This window comes from Branchiostoma floridae, chromosome 14 (assembly GCF_000003815.2).
Source record: "Branchiostoma floridae strain S238N-H82 chromosome 14, Bfl_VNyyK, whole genome shotgun sequence".
Taxonomy (NCBI): Eukaryota; Metazoa; Chordata; class Leptocardii; order Amphioxiformes; family Branchiostomatidae; genus Branchiostoma; species Branchiostoma floridae.
The window spans coordinates 1,930,910-1,952,742 of NC_049992.1; the positions used below are offsets into that span (position 1 = coordinate 1,930,910).

General features: G+C 43.7%; 3 protein-coding genes across 3 annotated transcripts in view; 1 reads left to right on the forward strand and 2 right to left on the reverse strand.

Moving 5' to 3' along the window:
- Positions 1-1,896, reverse strand: part of LOC118430855 (chromodomain-helicase-DNA-binding protein 4-like) — a 38,610-nt gene extending 36,714 nt beyond the window's left edge. Inside the window, exons 1-3 of the mRNA XM_035841888.1 lie at positions 1,635-1,896; positions 963-1,057; positions 162-257 (exon numbers count right to left, since the gene is read on the reverse strand). Of these exons, the coding sequence (XP_035697781.1) occupies positions 162-257; positions 963-1,057; positions 1,635-1,731 (288 nt within the window). The 5' untranslated portion in view covers positions 1,732-1,896. The remainder of the gene's footprint in view (positions 1-161; positions 258-962; positions 1,058-1,634) is intronic.
- A 1,529-nt stretch (positions 1,897-3,425) lies between these two features.
- LOC118431003 (translocon-associated protein subunit gamma-like) lies at positions 3,426-7,373 on the reverse strand. The gene is made up of 5 exons (XM_035842052.1): positions 7,189-7,373; positions 6,026-6,152; positions 5,470-5,568; positions 4,498-4,629; positions 3,426-4,039 (listed from the first exon to the last, which is right to left on the reverse strand). Exons 1-5 carry the CDS (start codon positions 7,358-7,360, stop codon positions 3,973-3,975), a joined length of 597 nt encoding a protein of 198 aa, XP_035697945.1. The 5' UTR covers positions 7,361-7,373; the 3' UTR covers positions 3,426-3,972.
- A 627-nt stretch (positions 7,374-8,000) lies between these two features.
- LOC118430734 (malignant fibrous histiocytoma-amplified sequence 1-like) lies at positions 8,001-17,843 on the forward strand. The gene is made up of 5 exons (XM_035841739.1): positions 8,001-8,482; positions 10,937-14,803; positions 15,122-15,193; positions 16,255-17,534; positions 17,767-17,843. Exons 2-4 carry the CDS (start codon positions 10,957-10,959, stop codon positions 17,487-17,489), a joined length of 5,154 nt encoding a protein of 1,717 aa, XP_035697632.1. The 5' UTR covers positions 8,001-8,482; positions 10,937-10,956; the 3' UTR covers positions 17,490-17,534; positions 17,767-17,843.
- The last annotated feature ends 3,990 nt before the right edge of the window (positions 17,844-21,833 follow it).

Genomic DNA, 21,833 nt, shown 5'->3' on the forward strand with positions numbered 1-21,833 from the left:
GGTCCCAGTAAAGGCTCAGCAAAAAAAAAAGGCTTGGAATTGTTGTCATATTCCTTATTAATTAAGTTCAGGAGTAAAACCATACATGCTATGCCACAAAGATGTTACTTTTAAACCTTGGACAGAATCTTAATTTCTGAATTTACAGAAGCTCATCCCACCTTTGGTTCTGAGGACTTCTTCTTAGCCTTTGGCTTGCGGACTGTTTCTGTCTCAATCGCAAAATCACTGTCACTGGAGTGGTCACCATCATCTTCCTGTACATGCAAGAAGAGTGAAGGTTTTGTACATGATTTTTTGAGACATATCAATGATTTTTTTTAACCTTTATCTAACCTAGATACGTCTTCGGCCCAAGCCATTTTTCAAGACTTCGAGGGTGGAGAAATTCAAAGGTCTTACTTCCTTAATATTACACACAATGATTTACAATTCAACATTCAATAATCACTTTTGAAACAGTCAACAAAATATCCGTCAATCTTCTCCATAGTCATATATGAATATTAGACATGCAGATAATAAGATATGTCAAATAGCAGCTACTCAAGCAAATGCCGTTGAAATGGATAACTCAAGATGTCCTGCGTATCACTGATGAAAGGTAGTGGATGCTGCATGAAACGTTTGACCATTTCCAAAAGTCATATCCAGTTGCTTGAGTACTTGCTATTTGGTGCATTTTTCAGACAAACCAGGACAATACACACTTTATTCAAAGCACCCATTCCTATTCACTCACTTTTGTGTATTGATGTGTCTAGAATGATTTGCATATCAATCAAGCTTTTCATTCAAACAACCAAACAAGAAAAACAAGGGAAAGGTGAAAAGGAACAAAAACCCTGACACAGTCTTTTGTTAGGCCTCACCAAAAGAATACAAGAAAGAATACACAGGGAAGCATTTCTAAATACTAGTAATATGAAGACATAAATCAAAATTTTCTATTTCTTTCCCACCTCGTCTCTTTTCCTTTTCTTGGCTTTGGCTGGCTTCTTTTTCTTGGAGGACTTCTTTTTCTTCTTCTCTGGTGGATCCGGCTCCGGAATTTCTTCTAAAAGCGACGAAAACACTACTTTAGAGGAGGAAGAAGTTGAAATTTTGCGCTTCTGTCCCTGTAGGAGGTGTACGTTTGGCTGCGGTGCGCCCTCATTAGTATGCATCGCGCCACATCACAATCCTGGTCATTAACCAAGTCGATATTAACTACACTAACCTAACTAGCAGTGACGCCAGAATTAATCTGATGGTCATTTTCCCACAAATTATGAAAAATAATCATTTACGGACATTCGTAGCGTCTCTAACATGCATTTTTCCGCCGCAAATCGTAAGTTTCGGACGCGGAAGTCTTCCAAAACAAAGCGTGCATGTGTTCATGTGTGTACCGGTGAGGCCGTGCAAACCGGTAAAGTTCCACTCCAAACTGACAGAAAAACTACCACAAAATCGCTTCTCCCACCACTAAAACCCACATCAACTAACTCTACACGACGTGGGGATGATTTTCAAGTCTAGAAACTACGGCGGGGAGGATTTTCTAAGGGTAAAGCGGGGACCGCATGCATGCGAAGCCAGGCAGGGGCCGCTATCCGGGCAGCCATGCACAGAGCATCGGTCATCCACAATACCTGGTACCGCCGCCTCTTCCAACTCTACACTCCGCTCTATACCTTCTTCCTCACCGACTCCCTCTTCCGCCAAGTTCTCCTCGTCTTCTGCCTCCATCTTTCCCGGTTAGTTGGACGAAAAGTCGTCCGATTCCGCACGGAAATTTTCCCACCGGCGGTGCAAACAATGAGCGACCTGCGCCGAAAATATGGCCGCCCAAATTGACGACCCCCCGCGGACAATCAATGTAATTAGTCTGGGCATGCGCAGAGTGACGTCATTAACTAGTTAGCGATGGGTTAATATTGAAACAGCATCCCATAATACTCTTAATCCATCAGTTTGTTAATGATATGCGAGGCACGTATTGGTTTAGCTGATATAGCCTTGACCGTGGCTAATATTTGACAGTATCACATGACAAAGACAAGAGACCATTTAAACCTTAAGATGAATGGGAAAGCTTGGCAAAGAATTCCTCAGAAAACGCATGAAGAAATGAAATTGAAGAGCTATAGTGAAAAAGAAAGCAAGACACCAGTCAAACTGCGCCAGCATTTTGGTAGCCTTAAGTTTTGGCGTTAAAATATGAAAATTCTTCCGTAGATAAATTTCGATACAAATGTATCACATTAGATATGCAGTAGAATTCAGTACATGCTATGGTCTAATATGGACATATTGTCTATGACTATATACTGCTGTCTGGGATATTTTTCTTTCACGGCAAGAAGAAAGACGTCTCAACATTTTCTTAAGCTGTGTGGGTCATTTTAATAGCTGTAAAAAGTAGAGGCATTTTATTTTTTGGACCATAAACTGTAGCTTAATGAATGCATGTATGCTTGGCAGAACCAGTATTTCATTTTAACAGCAATGTTTTTAATGTGGCCTTCAGTAGTAACATTTTTTGCTTTATCATGGTTTATGTATACTGTCCCACAGGTAGCCGTATTAGCATTAGCAACCAGTACTATAAATGAATTTAAGTTTGCAGGGATTTAATTTCGCGGTAACACCATCGACTGCAGTCTAATACCTTTATAGAAAAATGTTCGCGGTGGATTTAAGTTTGCGCCGCAAAAACCGCGAACATTTATCCACCGCGAACATTTCTGCATTTACAGTATGTGATTTTCAAATACTTGTCCCACCAACGACCAAGGAGGTTTCCCACATTCTCTTCCAAAGGTTAAAACTACAAAAATGTTCCTTGTTCTCAATTTGTTGTTTTCCAGTAGCTGCCATGATGCATGGTGTTTATTTTTCAGACTTAACAGATAAGCTACACTAGTTACCTGCTGGTCTTTCCATCTACTCTCTGTACATGCGATGGGTATGTTGGACCATAGTCTTCAAGAAAAACTTGTGAGGTACTAGTCTGTGTAATACAAACTGTACCTGTCGCTTCCGTTCATGATTTAATAAGGCTTGTGAGGTACTAGTCTGTGTAACACAAACACAGCTGTATGGGTCTGTACCTGTCACTTCCCCTCATGACTAAATCAGGCTTGAGAGGTACAATCTCAATGTTTTTGACTGCCAAGATTCTTCTTACAAACATAGCATTTTAGAAATATGTCAGCCAGGAATTTTCCCTTCCACAACTTCCTTGGGGCTTACTGCAGTTTAGCATTAATTTCTGCAGCAAGGCCAACACACATCATGCATATATTTTTTTTCCACAATCTAATATTGCTTTGCTATACAAACCTCTATTAGTGCATTTCTACATACATGTACCAAATACATTTGTGTACTACCATACATGTATTGTAGACAGTAAGACAACAACTACACACACAAGTGGCTGTGATGTATAAAAACCCTTTATTTCTTTCATAGCACCACACTGGAATGCTCACTCCTATAGAAGGGGCCTGTGTTCGTTCTGAGTAGAAGGATGCAGTTTTGTTTTGGCAACATTGAGGTATATTGCATCTCATCTTTCATCATATCCTTTCTCAATATCATGAACTAGCAATTCTTAGTGTACTAATTTAAACCCTAGACATTGCCATTGGCGAACCTTAAGTTTATTTCTCTTTCAATACATAATAAATCAATATCAAATACTACTAAATTACATGTACTTCTACTCTACACTTTTTTTTTGCAACTTACAATGCTGCATCATTACTCCAACTTCATAGAAACGTTTGCAAACTTTGACCCCTCCTATCCTTTCAGCCCATCCTGTCTCAACAACCCAAATCAATCTCCCCCCTTTCCAAAATAGAAGATTCCGAACACAAATGGTCTTTGTAAAAAAACTGGATTCTACCACTTCATGAATGGGGTGGATGCTGACTGAGCTGTTGAAAGAGGATGTTAATACATGGTGTTTTTTTGTCCTTTTTATTGTGAGCCAGTTGAGAAGAGTGCCAGCAGTCCACCAGCCAGGCCCACAGACAGCACATAGTTACTGTGGAGAGAGTTAAGGAACACAGAAGATCATATAAAAACACACATTAGTTAAGATATACATTACATCACTACAACTACCTTTAGTGTTACACTAACTGCTTACACAACAAAATTTTAAATGAAAACTCTTTCTATCATGCTGCAAACTGACCAAACTGCGGATATCACACAAGCACTGATTTTTGCTTGGTCCACCCTAAAAAAAATCTTGGTCTTTCAAGTTGAAATTTAACAATTGGGTGACAATACTAGTTGTACAGCACCCTCAGTACAACTACAAGATGCTATAAATGAAAATTTTTGACTATACATGCCAAAGTTAAACAAGCTGCAACATGTCAAAATGTCTTCTGAGCTTCATACTAAATATAGGGCACTAAAATTCCATACAAAAGACTAGGTAAGTACTCTGAAGGGGTTGAGCAACTATTGTTACACATATTATCTGAAGGATACACGGTGGGGTTGAGCGATCGCAGGATGAAGAAGGAGGCGACGATGACCAGGAACAGGAAGAGCGCGTTGTTGTAGAAGATGGAGAAGGTCGTGGCCTCGTAGTCAGCTACCTCGTTCTTCTTCCACAGGATCCTGGAGGAGAAATATGGAGAAAAAGGTTAACGTTTTCTCTGCAAGATCTCACACTTAACCAGGGCTCTTGTTGATGATACACTTTTGGCTAGTCTTGATGACCGTGACACAGACTATGTGTCACATAGGCGTACCAGAACTCAAGGCTCACTAAACTGTATTGAACATTGGCCATTTTGAATGTGTAAATTAACAGGAATTTGTATCATGTTTCTACAGTCAAACACCTCTTCAAATGTGTTATAGTATGAGTAGAATATCAATTAGCTTGAGAGCAGGGTTGGACAAGTTTTTTAAAATTCACTTGTCCTATCGGGCAAGTACATAGAAAATTTACTTGCCCGAACCAACTTTCCACTTGCCCAAAATTTAATAAATGACATGTATTTTTACTTTCATCGATGGAATTCTTGTTATTGGCTCTATTTTTCTTTGTTGACCAATGCTTGATGCCATGACTGAAAAGCGGCAAGTATAAAAAAATCTCACTCATTGAAAAATCTTACTTGCCCGTCGGGCAAGTGGGGTAGGACATGCACTTGCCCAACCATCACTTTCACTTGCCCGGGACAATAGGGCTAGTGGACTTGTTTATCCCTGGAGAGGTTTGCTGTTTCAGTTGTTTCTGCTCATTTTTCTCGGCCAAAGTAGGTTCTGCCATGAAAAACATTTGAAGAACGTTTGTTCTGATAATATGACAATATCCAACATGGAAGCGGAGTGTGAAGACTAGCCGACTGCTGCCTACCCCTGCGTCAGGGATCCCAGCAGCAGTATAATCTAACCATGGATAGTGAGTGTGTACTTGAAGGTTACTTATTGTGAGGTACTTCAAGTCACCTTTCATCCTTCTCCTTGCGAGACATCTTCTTGGAGTCTGCGTCCGACAGTTTCTTCATCACCTCCCTGGAGACGGCATCCTCACGCTGGAGGGCAACCCTGGGGAAAGATGCAGGACTTAAGATTAAGAACTTAACCATTTCTTAACATCTCATGTCTTTGTCAAGTTAAATGTATTTCCAGCAGCAAGTGTTCCCTGTTTAAATCTATAATGACAGTTTTGAAGATATGAGTGATACATGTTATTTACATGTAAGCTGTGTTGAAAAATTCACCAGCTTCCTACACATGTACTATACTGCAGTATTGTTTCAATAGCAAACTTCAAAGTCTCCTTTCCCCTTCTACCTCTAAATAACGTACCCGAATTTATGTCTAAAAATTTTGCCTGCCTACCTTTCTGACCAGGCCAGGAATTGGCCCTATATACCACTCAGTCTACATTTTTACCAATTTAAGGTTAAGATGGCTATTCTCAGGCATCTTACTCGTGCTTGAGGTAAGTCATTTTGTGTCAGACAGAGAATCTTATGTTTTGTCATTCATGTGTACTTACTTGTGCTTGAGGACGAACTTGACGTTCTTGTAGGCGAAGGCGATGAGCCAGGTGCAGACCAGGGTCATGACCCCGAACACGACCGCGGACTGGAACAGGTCCATCTGGTGGATGCGCCAGTACAGCCCTGGGAACAAGAACAGTCGCATGTTACAGCCCTGGGAATAAGAACATATAACTCTGACATGTTTTTTTTTTTTTTTTGGGGGGGGGGGGGGGGGGGGTCGTCTCTAATTCACATGAACTAGATTTCTAGCTTGAGGCTTGAGGTGGTAAGGGTACTCCTAGTGTGGAGGAGGGGGTGGTTGCTAGGTGTTGTGTTTGGAACAGAGAGCCTAGCTCCTCAAGAGTAGGGCCGCTACTTCCTGTCTGCCATCCTACAGTTGTGTGGTGGTGAGTACCCAACTTCTTCTTTATCTGTTGTCACACAACAGTGAAGGACCATTTTCTACAGCACTGGTGCATTCCTATTCTCCAAGCAGAGGTTGCGTCTTTGCATTTTTACCCTTTTCTTTGACGGTCAAATTCAGGTCAATATACAGATGCAAATAGGGGCCCTCCAGTTAACTCACTAACATGTACTATATAAATTCACAGCACAATATGTTTTGGTAACATCAAAATAACTCCTTAACCAGAGGTCAATCTTTAGAGCAGATTTTTTTAGTACCTGTACCGGCGTGGGTTGTGTCATAGACTCATACTTGAATATTTAGCAACTTTATCATACTTTTTTCCCAGCAAGTTACTCATTGAAATTTCTAGCCACATGTCGTTAATCATTCTTAGCAACTTATTCTCAACATGGTAACGGAAATTATCGAAGGGATTTCTTTGAAACAAACATACGCTTAGCGGCCGATTTGTGAAATAAATTTTATTCACTACTTAACGGGCCCGTTACAGCTGGCTTACTAATGAACATCGATCTAATGCTCCAGAGTATTCAGAATAATTCCAGTACATGAACGACAGTGATAATCACTTATAGGCTAAAAAAAATGCGGATTCTACATAAACTACGTCGAAACTGGCCCTAGAAAACTACTTGTTTGCGTTCGACACATAAGGGGAGGGGGGCACACATGCTGCCACGTATGCAACGCTAACAAACTTCGCACCCAATTTTAGCACAACTCGGCGTCTTTTTCCCAACTACTTACATATCGGGATGGCAGAAACGATGAAGGCATTCCCGTAGAATAGTGCCGAGGACTTGGTGGTCACATTTCGGCTGAAATCCTGGAGTAGAAGTTCTTCTTCCTTCGTGAGTTTCTTTCCTGCCGCCATCTTGGACACTGCGGTGGTTAGGAGAGACCGAAGTGTGCCGAACATTGCCGAAGTGCTTTCGTCAGGGGGTCGGTCCGAACGCAGACTTCCGGAGATTACCGAGTGATTATTGCAGTTCTATACAATACCGCTAGGTTACATTTCACGTCCAACATATCTTTCTGACTTTCATAATCATCAAAAAGTAAGACAAATACTTTTAAAACGCAACATTAAAGAAAAAAAGGTATCATAGATCTATGCAAGTTTATGTGATGTTCATATTTTCTTGCCTATTAAACTTACGATATGGCAATATCAGGTATGCAAGCTTGAATTTCAAGGTTTAGTCCCAAAAACCTATATAGGTATCACTTTGTACACCTACCAAAAATCAATCACATTAAGCATGTATTAAATAACAGTGTGAACTCCCTACCGCAGCTACAACTGGCATTGTTAAGCAGATATTGGACAATAAAAAGTAACGTTACATCACATAGTCCCCAAGCAGCGGTACCTTAGAGATAGTGTCAAAGCTGGCCAAGGAGTATAGCCGGCAGAAGTATGATCTCTAGGGCACCGTAGGGTCTGTTTAGAGACTTAAAACCGATCACATGAGACACTAGTACTGTTATAAAAGAATGAAGACCGGATACATGCATATGCATATTGCTTGCATTGTGGTGTAAACAAAATTTCTATAGTGTTCCACTACTAGGTGCCCTTCTGGGAAAGCGCCGAAACCCGACGCGCGTCACCATAGTTTACACAGAAAACAAACCCCAGACGCTGTTGTTGCTTTTCCATGGCCTCTGAAGTCGGTGGCACACGCTGATTGGGTATGTAGGCACGGCAGGTATGCACGTCATGGCAACCTGGCCTGAGGCAGGTATTTTTACACCTGACGTATTGTGTAAAGGTGGGACTCACGCGTGGGGCCCGCAGTTGGGTGGTGGAGCGGCGGGGCCCTGGGCCCGGGCCCGACTGGGCTCTCTTGCATCAAGTTTTTTTCCAAGTGGACCACACTAAAATAGACACTAGAAGGACAACTGAACTTCTTTGGAAGAACGTGACGCAGTCCTATCCTTGTAGGAGGAAGAAGGGAAGTGAAGTAGTTAGAGGGGGAGCTTCAAGACTCGTTTAAGGTCGTCACCAACGTTTGGTTTTCTACCTGCTAACATAAACGTGAGTTCAAACACTTTCTATCAGTAATCTCATTTTATAGACTAGCGTAGCATCCAAATGTCAGTTAGTATTGTGTTCGGGCTTTGTAAATCTGTAAACGGTAAAGGGTCAAGTTGTGTATCTATGGATGTACTTTGTTTTACTGCTTTCAAGCACGTATGACAAGGCAAGAATTGAGTTCAGTGTACCAGCCGAAAATTACCTACCGTAATGGCCCCCACTGTAAACACTGGCACGACGAGACCCAACCTGGCAGCACTTTTAACCCTTGATTACCCCTATAGCTACCAGCGTGGTTCGATTGATAAATGATTCAAACCATCTACCATTTATTAAAAAGAAATACATGTACATGTATATGAAACATGAAATGCTGAAACAGTTGAAAGTCAAATGGCAATATATAGAATGCAGTGGAGCCTTGATGTTCTCCCTTTTCTGTCTTTATTTGATTTGCACATCTACAAAAAACAAGTATTGAATATGAAAGATAGTATACATAATCAAAGCTAAGCAAAAATAACAAATGAACGTGGAGGGGCCCCTAAACAAAGCTCTTACTTCACATAAATAGATTTGTCCTTTAAAGCGTACTCCAGAGGAGAGTGTTCCGGTTCTGCTGGTAATATTTTTCTGAATCCCAAAACGTAATTGTATCGGCCACTTGACAATGAAACTGGACAAGGGAGCAGTTGCATTATAAAGCGTTATCATATAGCCAGGCGCTGCGGACCAATCAGAAGGCCCCATTCCACGTTGGTTATGACGCCGTAACACATAAATTCCGGTCAGGCCGGTGTGTTCGCTCCTTCTGAATGGTCAGAATGAATCGACACCGGTGTCGATTTGAATCATTCTGACCAATCAGAGAAGCGATACACACAAGAAAGTAACGGATATGCAGGCATTGACCAATCCAAAGGAAAGAAACATATGCCAGAGCAGAGGGAATAAGGACAGATTGCAAGGGGGGAATGACTCCTTCTGTTAACATTGGTAATGAGTTTTGTTGTTCTAAAAAGCCAAAGACTGCAATGTTTTGAATATTTTCTATGGAAATTTTGGTTTCAAAATGCAATTGTAATCTCCATAAAAATGTAGAGAAATAAATTTTCAAAAATTCTTCAAAGGAATTCACAAGTATAGTACCAAGGGATCTATGCGTCATACAGGAGTTTGCAAGTTTCGCTCACTCGGTGGTTTTATTCGGTGGTTATAGCAAAGGAGCAGGCGTTATGACACCATGTACATCTCGGGGTGGGTCATTAACCCTTAATTAACCCCCCGGGTGCCTTTTATATAAATAACAACCAGCTGTAACTTATATTGCGAACAACCATTGGACAAACATCAACTGGTGAGCTCAGTAATATTTGGTTGACGTTAAAAAGTACTTTGCAATGTGTTTCATAACTTTATTTCCCACTTGTTCTGGTAAAAAAAGGGCTGTAAGTGAAGGAACGTCCAATAGACTATGACGTTGAGTGGCCGCTCCTTTTATGGGTCAGTCAAACATCTTCGTTAATCGTTTTCCCAATGCCTTCATAAAATGGGGAGCTCTTAGAAAATCTAGGTCCGATCTTCAAAACAGTGTTTGTAGCGTGTGTGTGAATAGTATTTCATCAATTTTCATCCTTAGCAACTTAATTCTTCTATCTATTCGACCCAAATATTGACCTGGAACTTCAGCAATTATCCCATAGGAACCAATAGTTAAGGCATTATTCCCATCATGCATCACACCCGATGGGTCTGCATGATGAAGGGGCAATACTCAGATTACTGGATTATAAATGGTTGATTCATTTCTTCATCTGTGATGAATTTTTACAAACGTTGTCGATTTTGTGTTAATAAAAATGTGTTCTTTTAGAAAATAACGCTCTTCTCTGGAGTACAGTATGGCTTTAAATCCATGTGAGTTGAATCTGTCAAGTAGTATGCTATGGTCAACTGTGTCAAACGCGTACGGTTTAGACAAATCAAGGAATATTACAATCATTATGATACTTTATTTTCCAGGGATGACTCGTTATTTTATCTTAGAGTTGAAGAAGGTGTATATAAGTTGAATTGTTTTTCCGAAAGCCATATTGGTGTGCATATTACAAAAGGTTGCAATTGGATACATAAGTAATGGGTTTTGAAATTACCAAAACGACCTGTTCTCATAGCGAAGCACTGATTTCTTTATCATAACTTATGACAGAACATCAGATGCTGCCAAACGAAAGGTCTTCTTCACATACAATTTGTGCATTTTTTTTTGTTCTGAAGACCATCTCATAAAAATGTTGACGCTAATTACAGCCGTATTTGAATAATCAATGAAGCAACATAAAATTATGAATCTAACGTTACAAAGGCTGTAGATATTCCTGTGTAGGAGATAATGTATTATAAACGCAACTATTGGACAAGTCAGACAAGGCTAATGATGTATTTTTCTCGCAGATAATTCTGGAAAGATCATCATGGCTACGCCGTCAAGTTTTAAAGACAAGGTGGAGCCTTACAAATGGTCCATAATGGGGAAAATAACTCTCTCAACACTGAACTTATCTGATGAAAAGTTGACTAAACTACCCGACGGACTTTTGGAATTAAAGGAGTTAGAGGCATTAGATCTGTCGGATAACGAGAACATTGATCTCTCCGATGAGCTGGTCAAACTGACTAACCTAAAACTGTTGTGTTTACATAAATGCAACCTTCGAACGGTACCCGCTGTGGTGATGAAACTTTTACAGTTAGAAACACTGATCCTTAGTCAGAACGAGAACATTTCCCTGCCGGATGAGATGTCCAGTCTCACCAACCTCACGGCCTTGCACATAGACGACTGCAATCTAGACACACTACCACCAGTAGTGCTGAAACTACTGAACCTACAGAAGCTAGATCTAGATAGAAACGAGCAGATATCCCTGCCAGATGAGTTGTACAAACTAAAGAATATCAAAGTGTTGAGACTACGTGACTGTAAATTGGACACCGTTCCCCCGGCAGTACTGAAACTCACCCAGCTGGAGGAACTGGTCCTCAGTGGGAACAGCAGGATCCACCTGCCGGATGAGCTGTCCGGACTCGCCAACATCCGGGTACTGAAATTAGAGCAAACAGACATGGACACAGTTCCTCATGTAGTATGGAGACTGACACATTTACAACGGCTGGACCTGAGCTCTAACCCACTACAGACATTGTCCGCAGAAATTGAGCAGCTCGCTAACATAAAACACTTGGATCTGTCTGGGTGTGAGATGCGCACACTCCCTGCCGAAATGTGGAGACTGACACAGTTAGAATGGCTGAGCCTGATGCATAACCCACTGCAATCGTTACCCGCAGAAGTCGGACAGCTCACTAACTTCAAACACTTGAATCTGCGCAACTGCAAGCTGCGCGCACTCCCACCTGAAGTAAAAAGACTGGTACATTTAGAATGTCTGGACATGAGCTCTAATCCAATACAGACGTTACCAACGGAAATAGGACAGCTCAGTAACGTCATAGACCTGGATCTGTACGAATGCCAGCTACACACACTCCCACCTGAAGTGTGGAGACTGACACAGTTAGAATGGCTGGACCTGAGAGCTAACCCACTACAGACGTTAGCCGCGGAAGTTCGACAGCTCACTAACCTCAAACACTTGGATCTGTACAACTGCCAGCTGCACACACTCCCACCTGAAGTGTGGAGACTGACACAGTTAGAATGGCTGAACCTGAGCTTTAACCCACTACAGACGTTACCCGCGGATGTTGGACAGCTCACTAACATAAATCGATTGTACCTGGACTGTTGCGAACTGCGCATTTTGCCACCTGAAGTGGGGAAACTGACACAGTTAGAATGGCTGGATCTGAGCTCTAACCCACTACAGACGTTATTACCCGCCGAAATCGGACAGCTCATTGATGTCAAACACCTGAATCTGTCCCACTGCCAGTTGCACACACTCCCACCTGAAGTGGGAAGATTAACAAAGTTAGAATACCTGACCCTGAGCTATAACCCACTACAGACGTTACCTGCGGACGTTGCGATGCTCACCAGCATCAAACACTTGAAACTGTACAACTGCGAGCTGCACACACTCCAACCTGTATTGTGGACACTGACACAGTTAGAATCTCTGGACCTGAGCTCTAACCCAATACAGACATTACCTGCGGAAGTTGGACAGCTCACTAACGTCAAACACTTGGATCTGTCTTACTGCAATCTGCGCACCCTCCCACCTGAAGTGGGGAGACTGACACAGTTAGAATGGCTGGACCTACAAAAGTGCCAGCTGCGCACACTCCCACCTCAAGTGGGGAGACTGGCACAGTTAGAACGGCTGGACGTCAGCTTTAACCAACTACAGATATTATCTGACGAAGTTGGACAGCTTGATATCCTATGTCACATTGACGTTAAGGGAAATCCACTCATAAAACCACCATCTGCAGTTTGCAGTCAGGGGATCACTGCTATTAGACAATACTTTGAGGAACTTGAACGCTCAGAAGAAAAAATGAGCTCTCGTCTGAAAGTTGTTGTATTGGGAAAGGAATTGTCGGGAAAAACTAGCCTTGTACAAACGCTACAAAGTGGTAAGTCCACCCTGACCAAAAAACAGGACCGCACACATTGTCTAGAGATAACTCAGTGGGCACCTGATGACAACATCACGTTTGAAGTGTACGACTTTGGTGGCCATGATGTGTACCATCTTACTCATCAGTTCTTCTTGACACAAAATGCATTGAATTTGTTGACAGTGGACCTCCACATGTACAACTGCACAGAGCAGACATACACAGAAACCGTAGGGTTTTGGCTGGACACACTGATCGCCCGAGTGCCGGGGGCGGTGGTTACAATAGTGGGTAGCAAGACGGACATGTGCAACGACATACTAGAACTACAGGAGAAAACCAGGGATATCCAAGAAAGGCTCACACAACAATACAGCAAGTGGAAATGTACCATACAGCAGCAAATGAACAAATTGGCGAAAATGACAGAGGCGGCCAGAGGAGAGACCGATCAGGAAAAAGCAAGGCAGTATTATGAACGCAGTGACGAGCTCCTGATCTTGATGAGGTGCCCGCTGCGGCTTACAGGTGTGTGCTGCGTCAGTTCGGCAGAACCAACATCTGGGTTGGATACATTAAGGAGGCACATACTGGACACAGCAAATGATACATCACTGTTTCCAATGCTTCGAATGATTTTACCGCGGACATGGTTGGATTTTGAACAGCAGATACACAAGCTACGTGGCGAAGGAAGAAATAAACGTCGTTCCTGGGTCGTTACTAGAGGCGACAATGATAACAAGAAGCCAAATTGGATGACGTGGGAAGACTGTTTACGGCAAGGACAGCTGGCTGGTCTCACGGCAGACAGACTGGAGGCAGTTCTATCTTACCTACTGCAGCCGGTGGGAACTGTCCTCAGGTACAAGGACATACCTGAACTCAAGGAACTTGTTTTCCATGATCCTCCTGCCTTGATTGAAATCTTCAAAGATATGTTCCATCACGACACCAAAGCACTTTTCTCAACACCCAGACTACAGTATGCTAACTATACTAGTGTACAGTTGGAAGGGTTTGAACAGGATCTGCGCGACTGTGGACTGATCCGGAAGGATGTACTGACATGTATGTTACCACCAAATGTCGCTCCTGACATTGTTACAGCTCTGATGCAACGTTTTGGCCTTTGCTTTGAGGTAAGAGCTGAGGACAAAACAGACCCTTCAAAACATATATGTCAGTACAGAATACCTTGGTACCTGTACAAGCAAATGCCGGATGAGTTGATGAGTGTCTGGCCAGAAGACGTACCAGAGGAACAGGAACAGCTACAGCTGATGTGTGACATCAGAGGATTCTGTCCCCGGGGACTGTTTCAGAGGTTCAGTGTTGGGATCCATCCACTTGTACAGGACAGAACAGACTGGAAAGACGGGGCCATGGCCTACAGACAGGACTATCCCGTACTGGTATGTTCCAAACCAGCTGCAGACGACACTTACATCACCATGGCAACCAGAGGCAGGCTTGCCCAAGCAGGTGAGATGTGGGGCGTGGTCCACCTACTGCTGGAGGTGCTGGTCCAGCTGCTGCAGGAGTGGCCAGGTGTGCTGTACTCCCTCCACGTCACCTGTGCGCACTGCATCAAGGCAAGACTGGACAACCCGCACCAGTACGACCTGAGGGACCGGACTGCAGATGACGGCCGTGACGTCAGATGTCCCAGAGTCAAGAGGACTGCATCAACTTCAGCAGACCTAGTCTACAGACCAAGCAGGCTTTCCGGTATGTGGCATATTTATCACATTTTAAAGACTTCATAAACTACAGACAGGCAAAACAGCAACTCATGAGAAACAGACCAAGTATCAAAATAGTCATCAGATGTTGGTCGCTGATTCTTTGTTATTATGAACGTAACTCTGACAACATTAGATTTGGGGCTTCAATGTCAAACGTACTAAGACCTGTTGTTATTTGATCCCAATATGACCTACATTATCGCTCTAATGAAATAGGTATATATTCATAAGTTCTCACAATCTATCAACATTATCTCTCCTATTTCGTGGTAACGTTAACTTAACTACTGATCTGTTACAGGAAGCAACCAGCGTTGGAGGGGACGCCAAAGTTCATCGAGTCTTTGCCCCGAAGTTTCAGTGCCGTCAGGAGGTGGGTAGCCAAATTATACTTATTAAAATCGAGGCGGGAGTCTTAATTCTAGTTTGCATAGCATTGAAATTCGGTACCGGTTAGGTCACAGAAGAATTAATCTATTGTACAGACAGCATACTTCTGTTCAGCCGCGAGACCAGCAAGACACCCAAAAGACCGTTAAGAACCAGAACAGTTAATAGTTTTGGTTGAAGTGGTATGAGGTGCTGTTCTGCCCATCGCTATGTGCATGAAAGTTCCCTCTTTCATGGTAGCCGACGGATCACATTAGAGATCATTATCATACCCAAAAATTCGATAATCCAGTGTCACAACCTGGGCCGCAGTCAAAAGATCAAAATAGCAGTTTTATACATAGTCATCCTATATGTTAAAAAAGGTGGCACCGTGTTTTCTGTGTGTGAAGACAACATGGCATATCGCGCATCGCATCAACATAGTTCGTTAGAGATGTTATGAATTATGAGATCAGTCAAATTTTGTGTTTAGTTAGGGAACGTCTCACGTTAGGACACCCCTGCCTTATAACAGTGTTTTAGTGTTGGTTCCAACAGCGAAGTCTAGCCTCCTTTGCAGGCTATTGGGGCCTTTTTGGCTTATAATACACTATTTGCTTATCAATTCCTTTTGTACTGAGTCGATTACCAACACATGTCAGATCCAGCTGGAGATGCACACAATCCAGGCAGCTAAAATGAGGAGAAGCCAGACTGATGCGCATGGCAGAAGAAAAGCCGATCCTGCGAACAGACCTTAGTCAGGCTGATGTGCCCTATGTGGCAGATACTGTCCTTCTCGTATAGGACTGTTTAGCCACAGTCGACGCTGTAGGGCTGATATCAATTAGGATTCTACCATGGTCAATATTGACCGACGGAGTCCATATAACGTTATATGACTGGGTCGTTTGTGTAGCCAGTAGTGCAAAAGACATTTGTCAGCAAAAGGGCCCAGGGAGCCCGCTTTGGAGGCTACGTGAAGCCGAAAAAGCAATGGTCCCAAGTATGTATCATTACATTGTCATTCTTCAATACCGTCTTTGCTTTTATTTTCTAAAGGTTATGCAGTACGGATCTTGTTGCTCAACGACGAGTATGGGACTTCCAAGGGAGGAATTTCTACCATCAACTGCCAGGTGGGCCAAATCCTGGCCAAGGCCAATGCAGTCGTGTACTGCACAGCCTTGCGTGTGCCGAAACGAGACCAGGAGGCAGCAGCCAGAGACGGCGTCCAGCTGATAGGGCCAGATCTGCTAGGTAAGAAGACCGAGCCAACTTTAGACTGGCTGACTTTCTACCACAGCGTCCACTACCCAGACCTCCCTCAGGACATCACCTGCATCATCGGCCACGCTGATATCACAGATACGGCGGCACGAAACATCTGGGAACAGCGGTATCCACAGGCAGACCTCATGACGTTCAACCACGTCCTACCCGAGGATACAGAGTACTACAAGGGAGGTCGGAAGGCAATGAAAGCATGGGAGAAAGAGAAGGACATGCTTGATAAATGTGATAATGCAAAAGCAGCTTTCTCAGTGGGCAAGCGGATCTACGGCCACTTCGACACAATGTACAAGGGGGAGAAGAAACCGAATAATCACTACATCTTCCTCCCGAAGCCATCAAAGATTTTCCTCGACGCCACTGTCAGACCTGGAGGGGAACAGAAGGTCGTCCTGTGCATCGGCAGGGTGAGGAAGGTGGAGAAGCTGAAAGGTCATGACCTCGTAGCACAGTCCATGAGGGATGTGGTGAAGGTGATCAAGAACGTCCGGTTGCGCGTGCGCGGCATCAGTGAGGATGATTGGGAGATGAGCCTGAAGATCCTGGAAGACAACCTGAAGAGCCCCGATCTGAACCCCACCCTCCTGCCGTATGGAACACAGGAGGATATCAGGGACGACATGATGAAAGCCCACCTGGTCCTGATGCCGTCCCGCTCCGAGCCGTTCGGACTGGTCGGCCTGGAGGCCATCGCGGCGGGCATCCCCGTCCTTATCTCCAACCAGACCGGCCTGGCAGAGATGATCCTCGATCTGATCAAACAGGGGAAGCTCAGTGCAGAGCACAGGCACGTCATCGTGGAGACCAGCGTGAACGACTCTTACCTAGCCGACGACGTGAAGAGATGGGCAGACAGAATCGTGGACATACTCAACCACAGTGACTCGGAGTTCGACAAAGCTGCCCGGTTTAAGCGGGAGCTGGTGGAGTCCCGGTACTGGGAGGAATCCCACCGCACCTTCCTGCAGGCCTGCGGCATCCCGGCTGGAGCTGCAGATCTGTAGAGGTCAAGGGGCAGCAGTGGACACGGTGATGCAGTAATCGCTCTGGTAAGTTGTTTTGATTACGTAATGAAATCTTATGGAAGGAATTTTTTTGTTTCAGAACTAGCTTCTCCAAATAGTTTTATCCTTTGTTTGCTGCTTACAAAATCAATTCAAGACTTGCATTTTCCCAGGTCGTTAGCCTGTATTATAAATTCAAGCCACAACGATATTGTTCCTTAGAGAGTTGTGCAGAGCTTGATGTCGCCACTACATTATTTTCACTTTTTGTCTACAGACCCGACTGAGACAACTGGGCCGACCGTTATGCAGTAACAACTCACGGGGACCCTAAAGCCTGGCAACAACTCTTGATGTGAGTAATATATGAAACTGCTATGAAAATGCCCTTCTTGAGTGTATTACTTTCTGAGAATGGACAGACGCCCTGAATCAGAAAGACTGACCAAAGACGATTTACACAATGCAATAGAAAAACGAACAAGAAAGCTGCATCCGTACAGTTTAAACGGCTGACGTACGGCGGACATCTTCACAACAAAAAAAAATCAACATTTTGTTATAACGATTAGAACGTATATAATAGAAGATAGCAACCATGGCTTTTCTAACTTATATGACACTATATGTTTTGCCTAATGTTAGGTCTGCTGGTTACTTATTCAACTGCCGCAACCTTAGTACTTGAACGCACTTTCAGCAAAGCCGTGATCACTTACAATATATGCCACCATTGTCGTTCTAGGTCAGCACTGAAGTGAGAGAGTTCAAGCGAGTTTCAACCGGAGCAGAATCAGGAAGGATTTACTGAGACCCCATTTGACTAATATATAAAACTTCCTATGGGAGTTGTAAATTGGTACAGCATGTTGTTGTATTTTCTTGGACCATTTTCCAACAGTAAAGAGAAGAGCTGTGGGGAAAATGTGACACGTCTCATTTTTTTGAGACGAAGAACTGCTATGCCTCTGAAAATAAATAAATAAATGTTCATTCCAGTTTTGAGCAGCACTTGTTTACTTCTTAATCCTTCATTTCACCACGTAGAATAGTTTTGAATGTGAGTCAGCACCAAGGACAGGTCTGTCTGCCTGTGTGTGAATGTGAGTCAGCACCAAGGACAGGTCTGACTGCCTATGTGTGAATGTGAGTCAGCACCAAAGAGAGGTCTGTCCGCCTATGTATGAATGTGAGTCAGCACCAAGGACAGGTCTGTCTGCCTATGTGTGAATGTGAGTCAGCACCAAGGACAGGTCTGTCTGCCTATGTGTGAATGTGAGTCAGCACCAAGGACAGGTCTGTCTGCCTATGTGTGAATGTGAGTCAGCACCAAAGAGAGGTCTGTCCGCCTGTGTGTGAATGTGAGTCAGCACCAAAGACAGGTCTGTCTGCCTATGTGTGAATGTGAGTCAGCACCAAAGAGAGGTCTGTCCGCCCTATGTATGAATGTGAGTCAGCACCAAGGACAGTCTGTCTGCCTATGTGTGAATGTGATTCCACCCCAAAGAAAGGTCTGTCCGCCTATGTGTGAATGTGAGTCAGCCCCAAGGACAGGTCTGTCTGCCTATGTGTGAATGTGAGTCAGCACCAAGGACAGGTCTGTCTGCCTATGTGTGAATGTGAGTCAGCACCAAGGACAGGTCTGTCTGCCTATGTGTGAATGTGAGTCAGCACCAAAGAGAGGTCTGTCCGCCTGTGTGTGAATGTGAGTCAGCACCAAGGACAGGTCTGTCTGCCTATGTGTGAATGTGAGTCAGCACCAAGGACAGGTCTGTCCGCCTATGTGTGAATGTGGATCAGCACCAAGGACAGGTCCGTCTGCCTATGTGTGAATGTGAGTCAGCACCAAGGACAGGTCTGTCTGCCTATGTGTGAATGTGAGTCAGCACCTAGGACAGGTCTGTCCGTTTATGTGTGAATGTGAGTCAGCACCAAGGACAGGTCTGTCCGCCCGTGTGTGAATATGAGTCAGCACCAAAGAGAGGTCTGTCCGCCTATGTATGAATGTGAGTCAGCACCAAGGACAGGTCCGTCTGCCTATGTGTGAATGTGAGTCAGCACCAAGGACAGGTCTGACTGTCTGTCTATGTGTGAATGTGAGTCAGCACCAAGGACAGGTCTGTCCGCCTACGTGTGAATGTGAGTCAGCACCAAGGACAGGTCTGTCCACCTATGTGTGAATGTACGACTGCACACAAGGACAGGTCTGTCCGCCTGTGTGTGAATGAGAGTCAGCGCCAAGGACAGGCCTGTCTACCTATGTGTGAGTGTGAGTCAGCACCAAGGACAGGTCTGTCCGCCTATTTGTGAATGTAGGCTTCTTTAATCCAGTTTGGATCAGAAAATCAGTGCCAGTCATGAACAGAGACGAAGGGGGATACAAGCTGAGCCACGTCTGGGATGGCATTCTTGCTGCTGCAACGCCACCTACATCGGCTATAAGTAGCAGCAAGAAGTAGTTCCCGTCATTCCACCCTGATGATGGTGTCTGACAGACACCGAAACGTTGGAAGTAAGTTATTTTCTGGTTGTGCTAAAAGAACCTTACTATATGAAAAACCTTCGTACTGTTGTGCTAATAGGTGACCTTCTGGGGGTGCGTCGTGGAAAGAAAACCGTTAAAACAAACACCGCATTTACACTGTAGTTTACACAGAAAACCCCAGACACTGCTGTTGCTGTTCCGTAGCTTTTGAACTCGGCGGCACGGGCTGGAGAGACAACCTGCAGAAACACCTAGGCCCTACCTGGCCACAGACTGCAAGATGCAGAAGAGAGAGAGAGAGAGCAACAATACCCTACCATGAAGGAGAAGAAGAAGGCACGGGCTGATTGGGTATGTAGGTACGGCAGGTATGCACGTCATGGCAACCTGGCCTGAGGCAGGTATTGTTACACCTGACGTGTGTAAAAGGCAGACTCACGCGAGGGGCCCACAGTTGGGTGGTTGAGCGGCGGGGCCCTGGGCCCGCGCCCGATTCCGAACAGTGCTAGGTGGGGACAGAAGACCTCAAAACGAAGGCTAGAGGACGATAATTGAAGATTTTGGTCGTATGTGAGGTAGAAGGAATCGACAAGTCCAGTATAAGGAGAAACGTCAACACTTGTGGAAGGTCATCACCAACTGTTACTGTTTTCTATCTGATATAAACGTGAGTTAAAATATTTCCCCGTAGCAGTATATTTTTAAAAATCTGAATGATAGCAGTATGCTTATACTTAGTATACGTAGGCACGCTTTGTTTTATCGCATTCTGCTGTTTAAGGCGGACTAACCGGTTCTTGCCGTCGGACTAACATCGTCTTTTGGTAGTATCTTTTATAAGCTTAGGCCAATACAGTCCTAAAATGGCTCTAGTGATGGATTTGTGGAAACGTTTTCCTTTGGTTTATTCAAGCACCCTGAAGGGTATGACATGAGAAGAATTGAGTAACGTGTGCAAACCACAAAATACCCACACTGGGCCCCACAATGCAGAACCGCGACGGGAAACAAGACTTGTAGCACTTTGACCCCATAATTACACCTTGTTGTACGCTTTGCGTCCAAGATGAACAGCTGTTTTCCCACTTTACCTCTTATGTCAAAGGAAATATGTAAAACGTGAAATGAAAAAAAGGTTAAGGTGAACATCACACAGGGGATATGATACTGTGGAGCGAGTGAGATCCTTCTTTTTACAGTCGTTGTTGTTAACTGTAAAGTATCTGTTGTGTTGTTCGAAACCTCTCTTTTGCCCACTGATTGTATCTTTATCGCCACGAGCATCATTGACTAGATTTTCCATGCTTTTTTAATGTTGTTGTTTTTCCGGGGACCTAAATTCCTGCAATCTTTATTAGTAACTTTTCAGTAACTTTATTAGAGTCAAATTGTACAGTAGGATATTAGATGGCATTGATAACTTAGATGTAGATTAACATAAAGGTAGATGTAGGTAAACATTATCATCTTATCACTCTGCTGTGTTTAATGATGGGAGTGTCATATCTATATTTGTTACTGTCGACTATTATGGAAATCATCCATGAGGATATTATTGTTTGACAAAGCATATTTTAAAACGGAGAATACTTTTTTCACGCAGAAATCCCGAGAAACAATCACCATGGCTACGCCCTCAAGCTTTAAAGACATGGTGAAGCCGAAGGAGTGGGACATAATGGGGAAAATAACTCTTTCGACTCTGGACTTGTCCAACACAAATCTGAACAAGCTGCCAGGTGAACTTCTTGAATTGAACGACCTGGAGGCCTTAGATTTGTCACGCAACAGGAACATGGATCTCTCAAATGAGCTGATCAGACTCACCAATCTGAAATTGTTGAATCTTGAACAGTGTG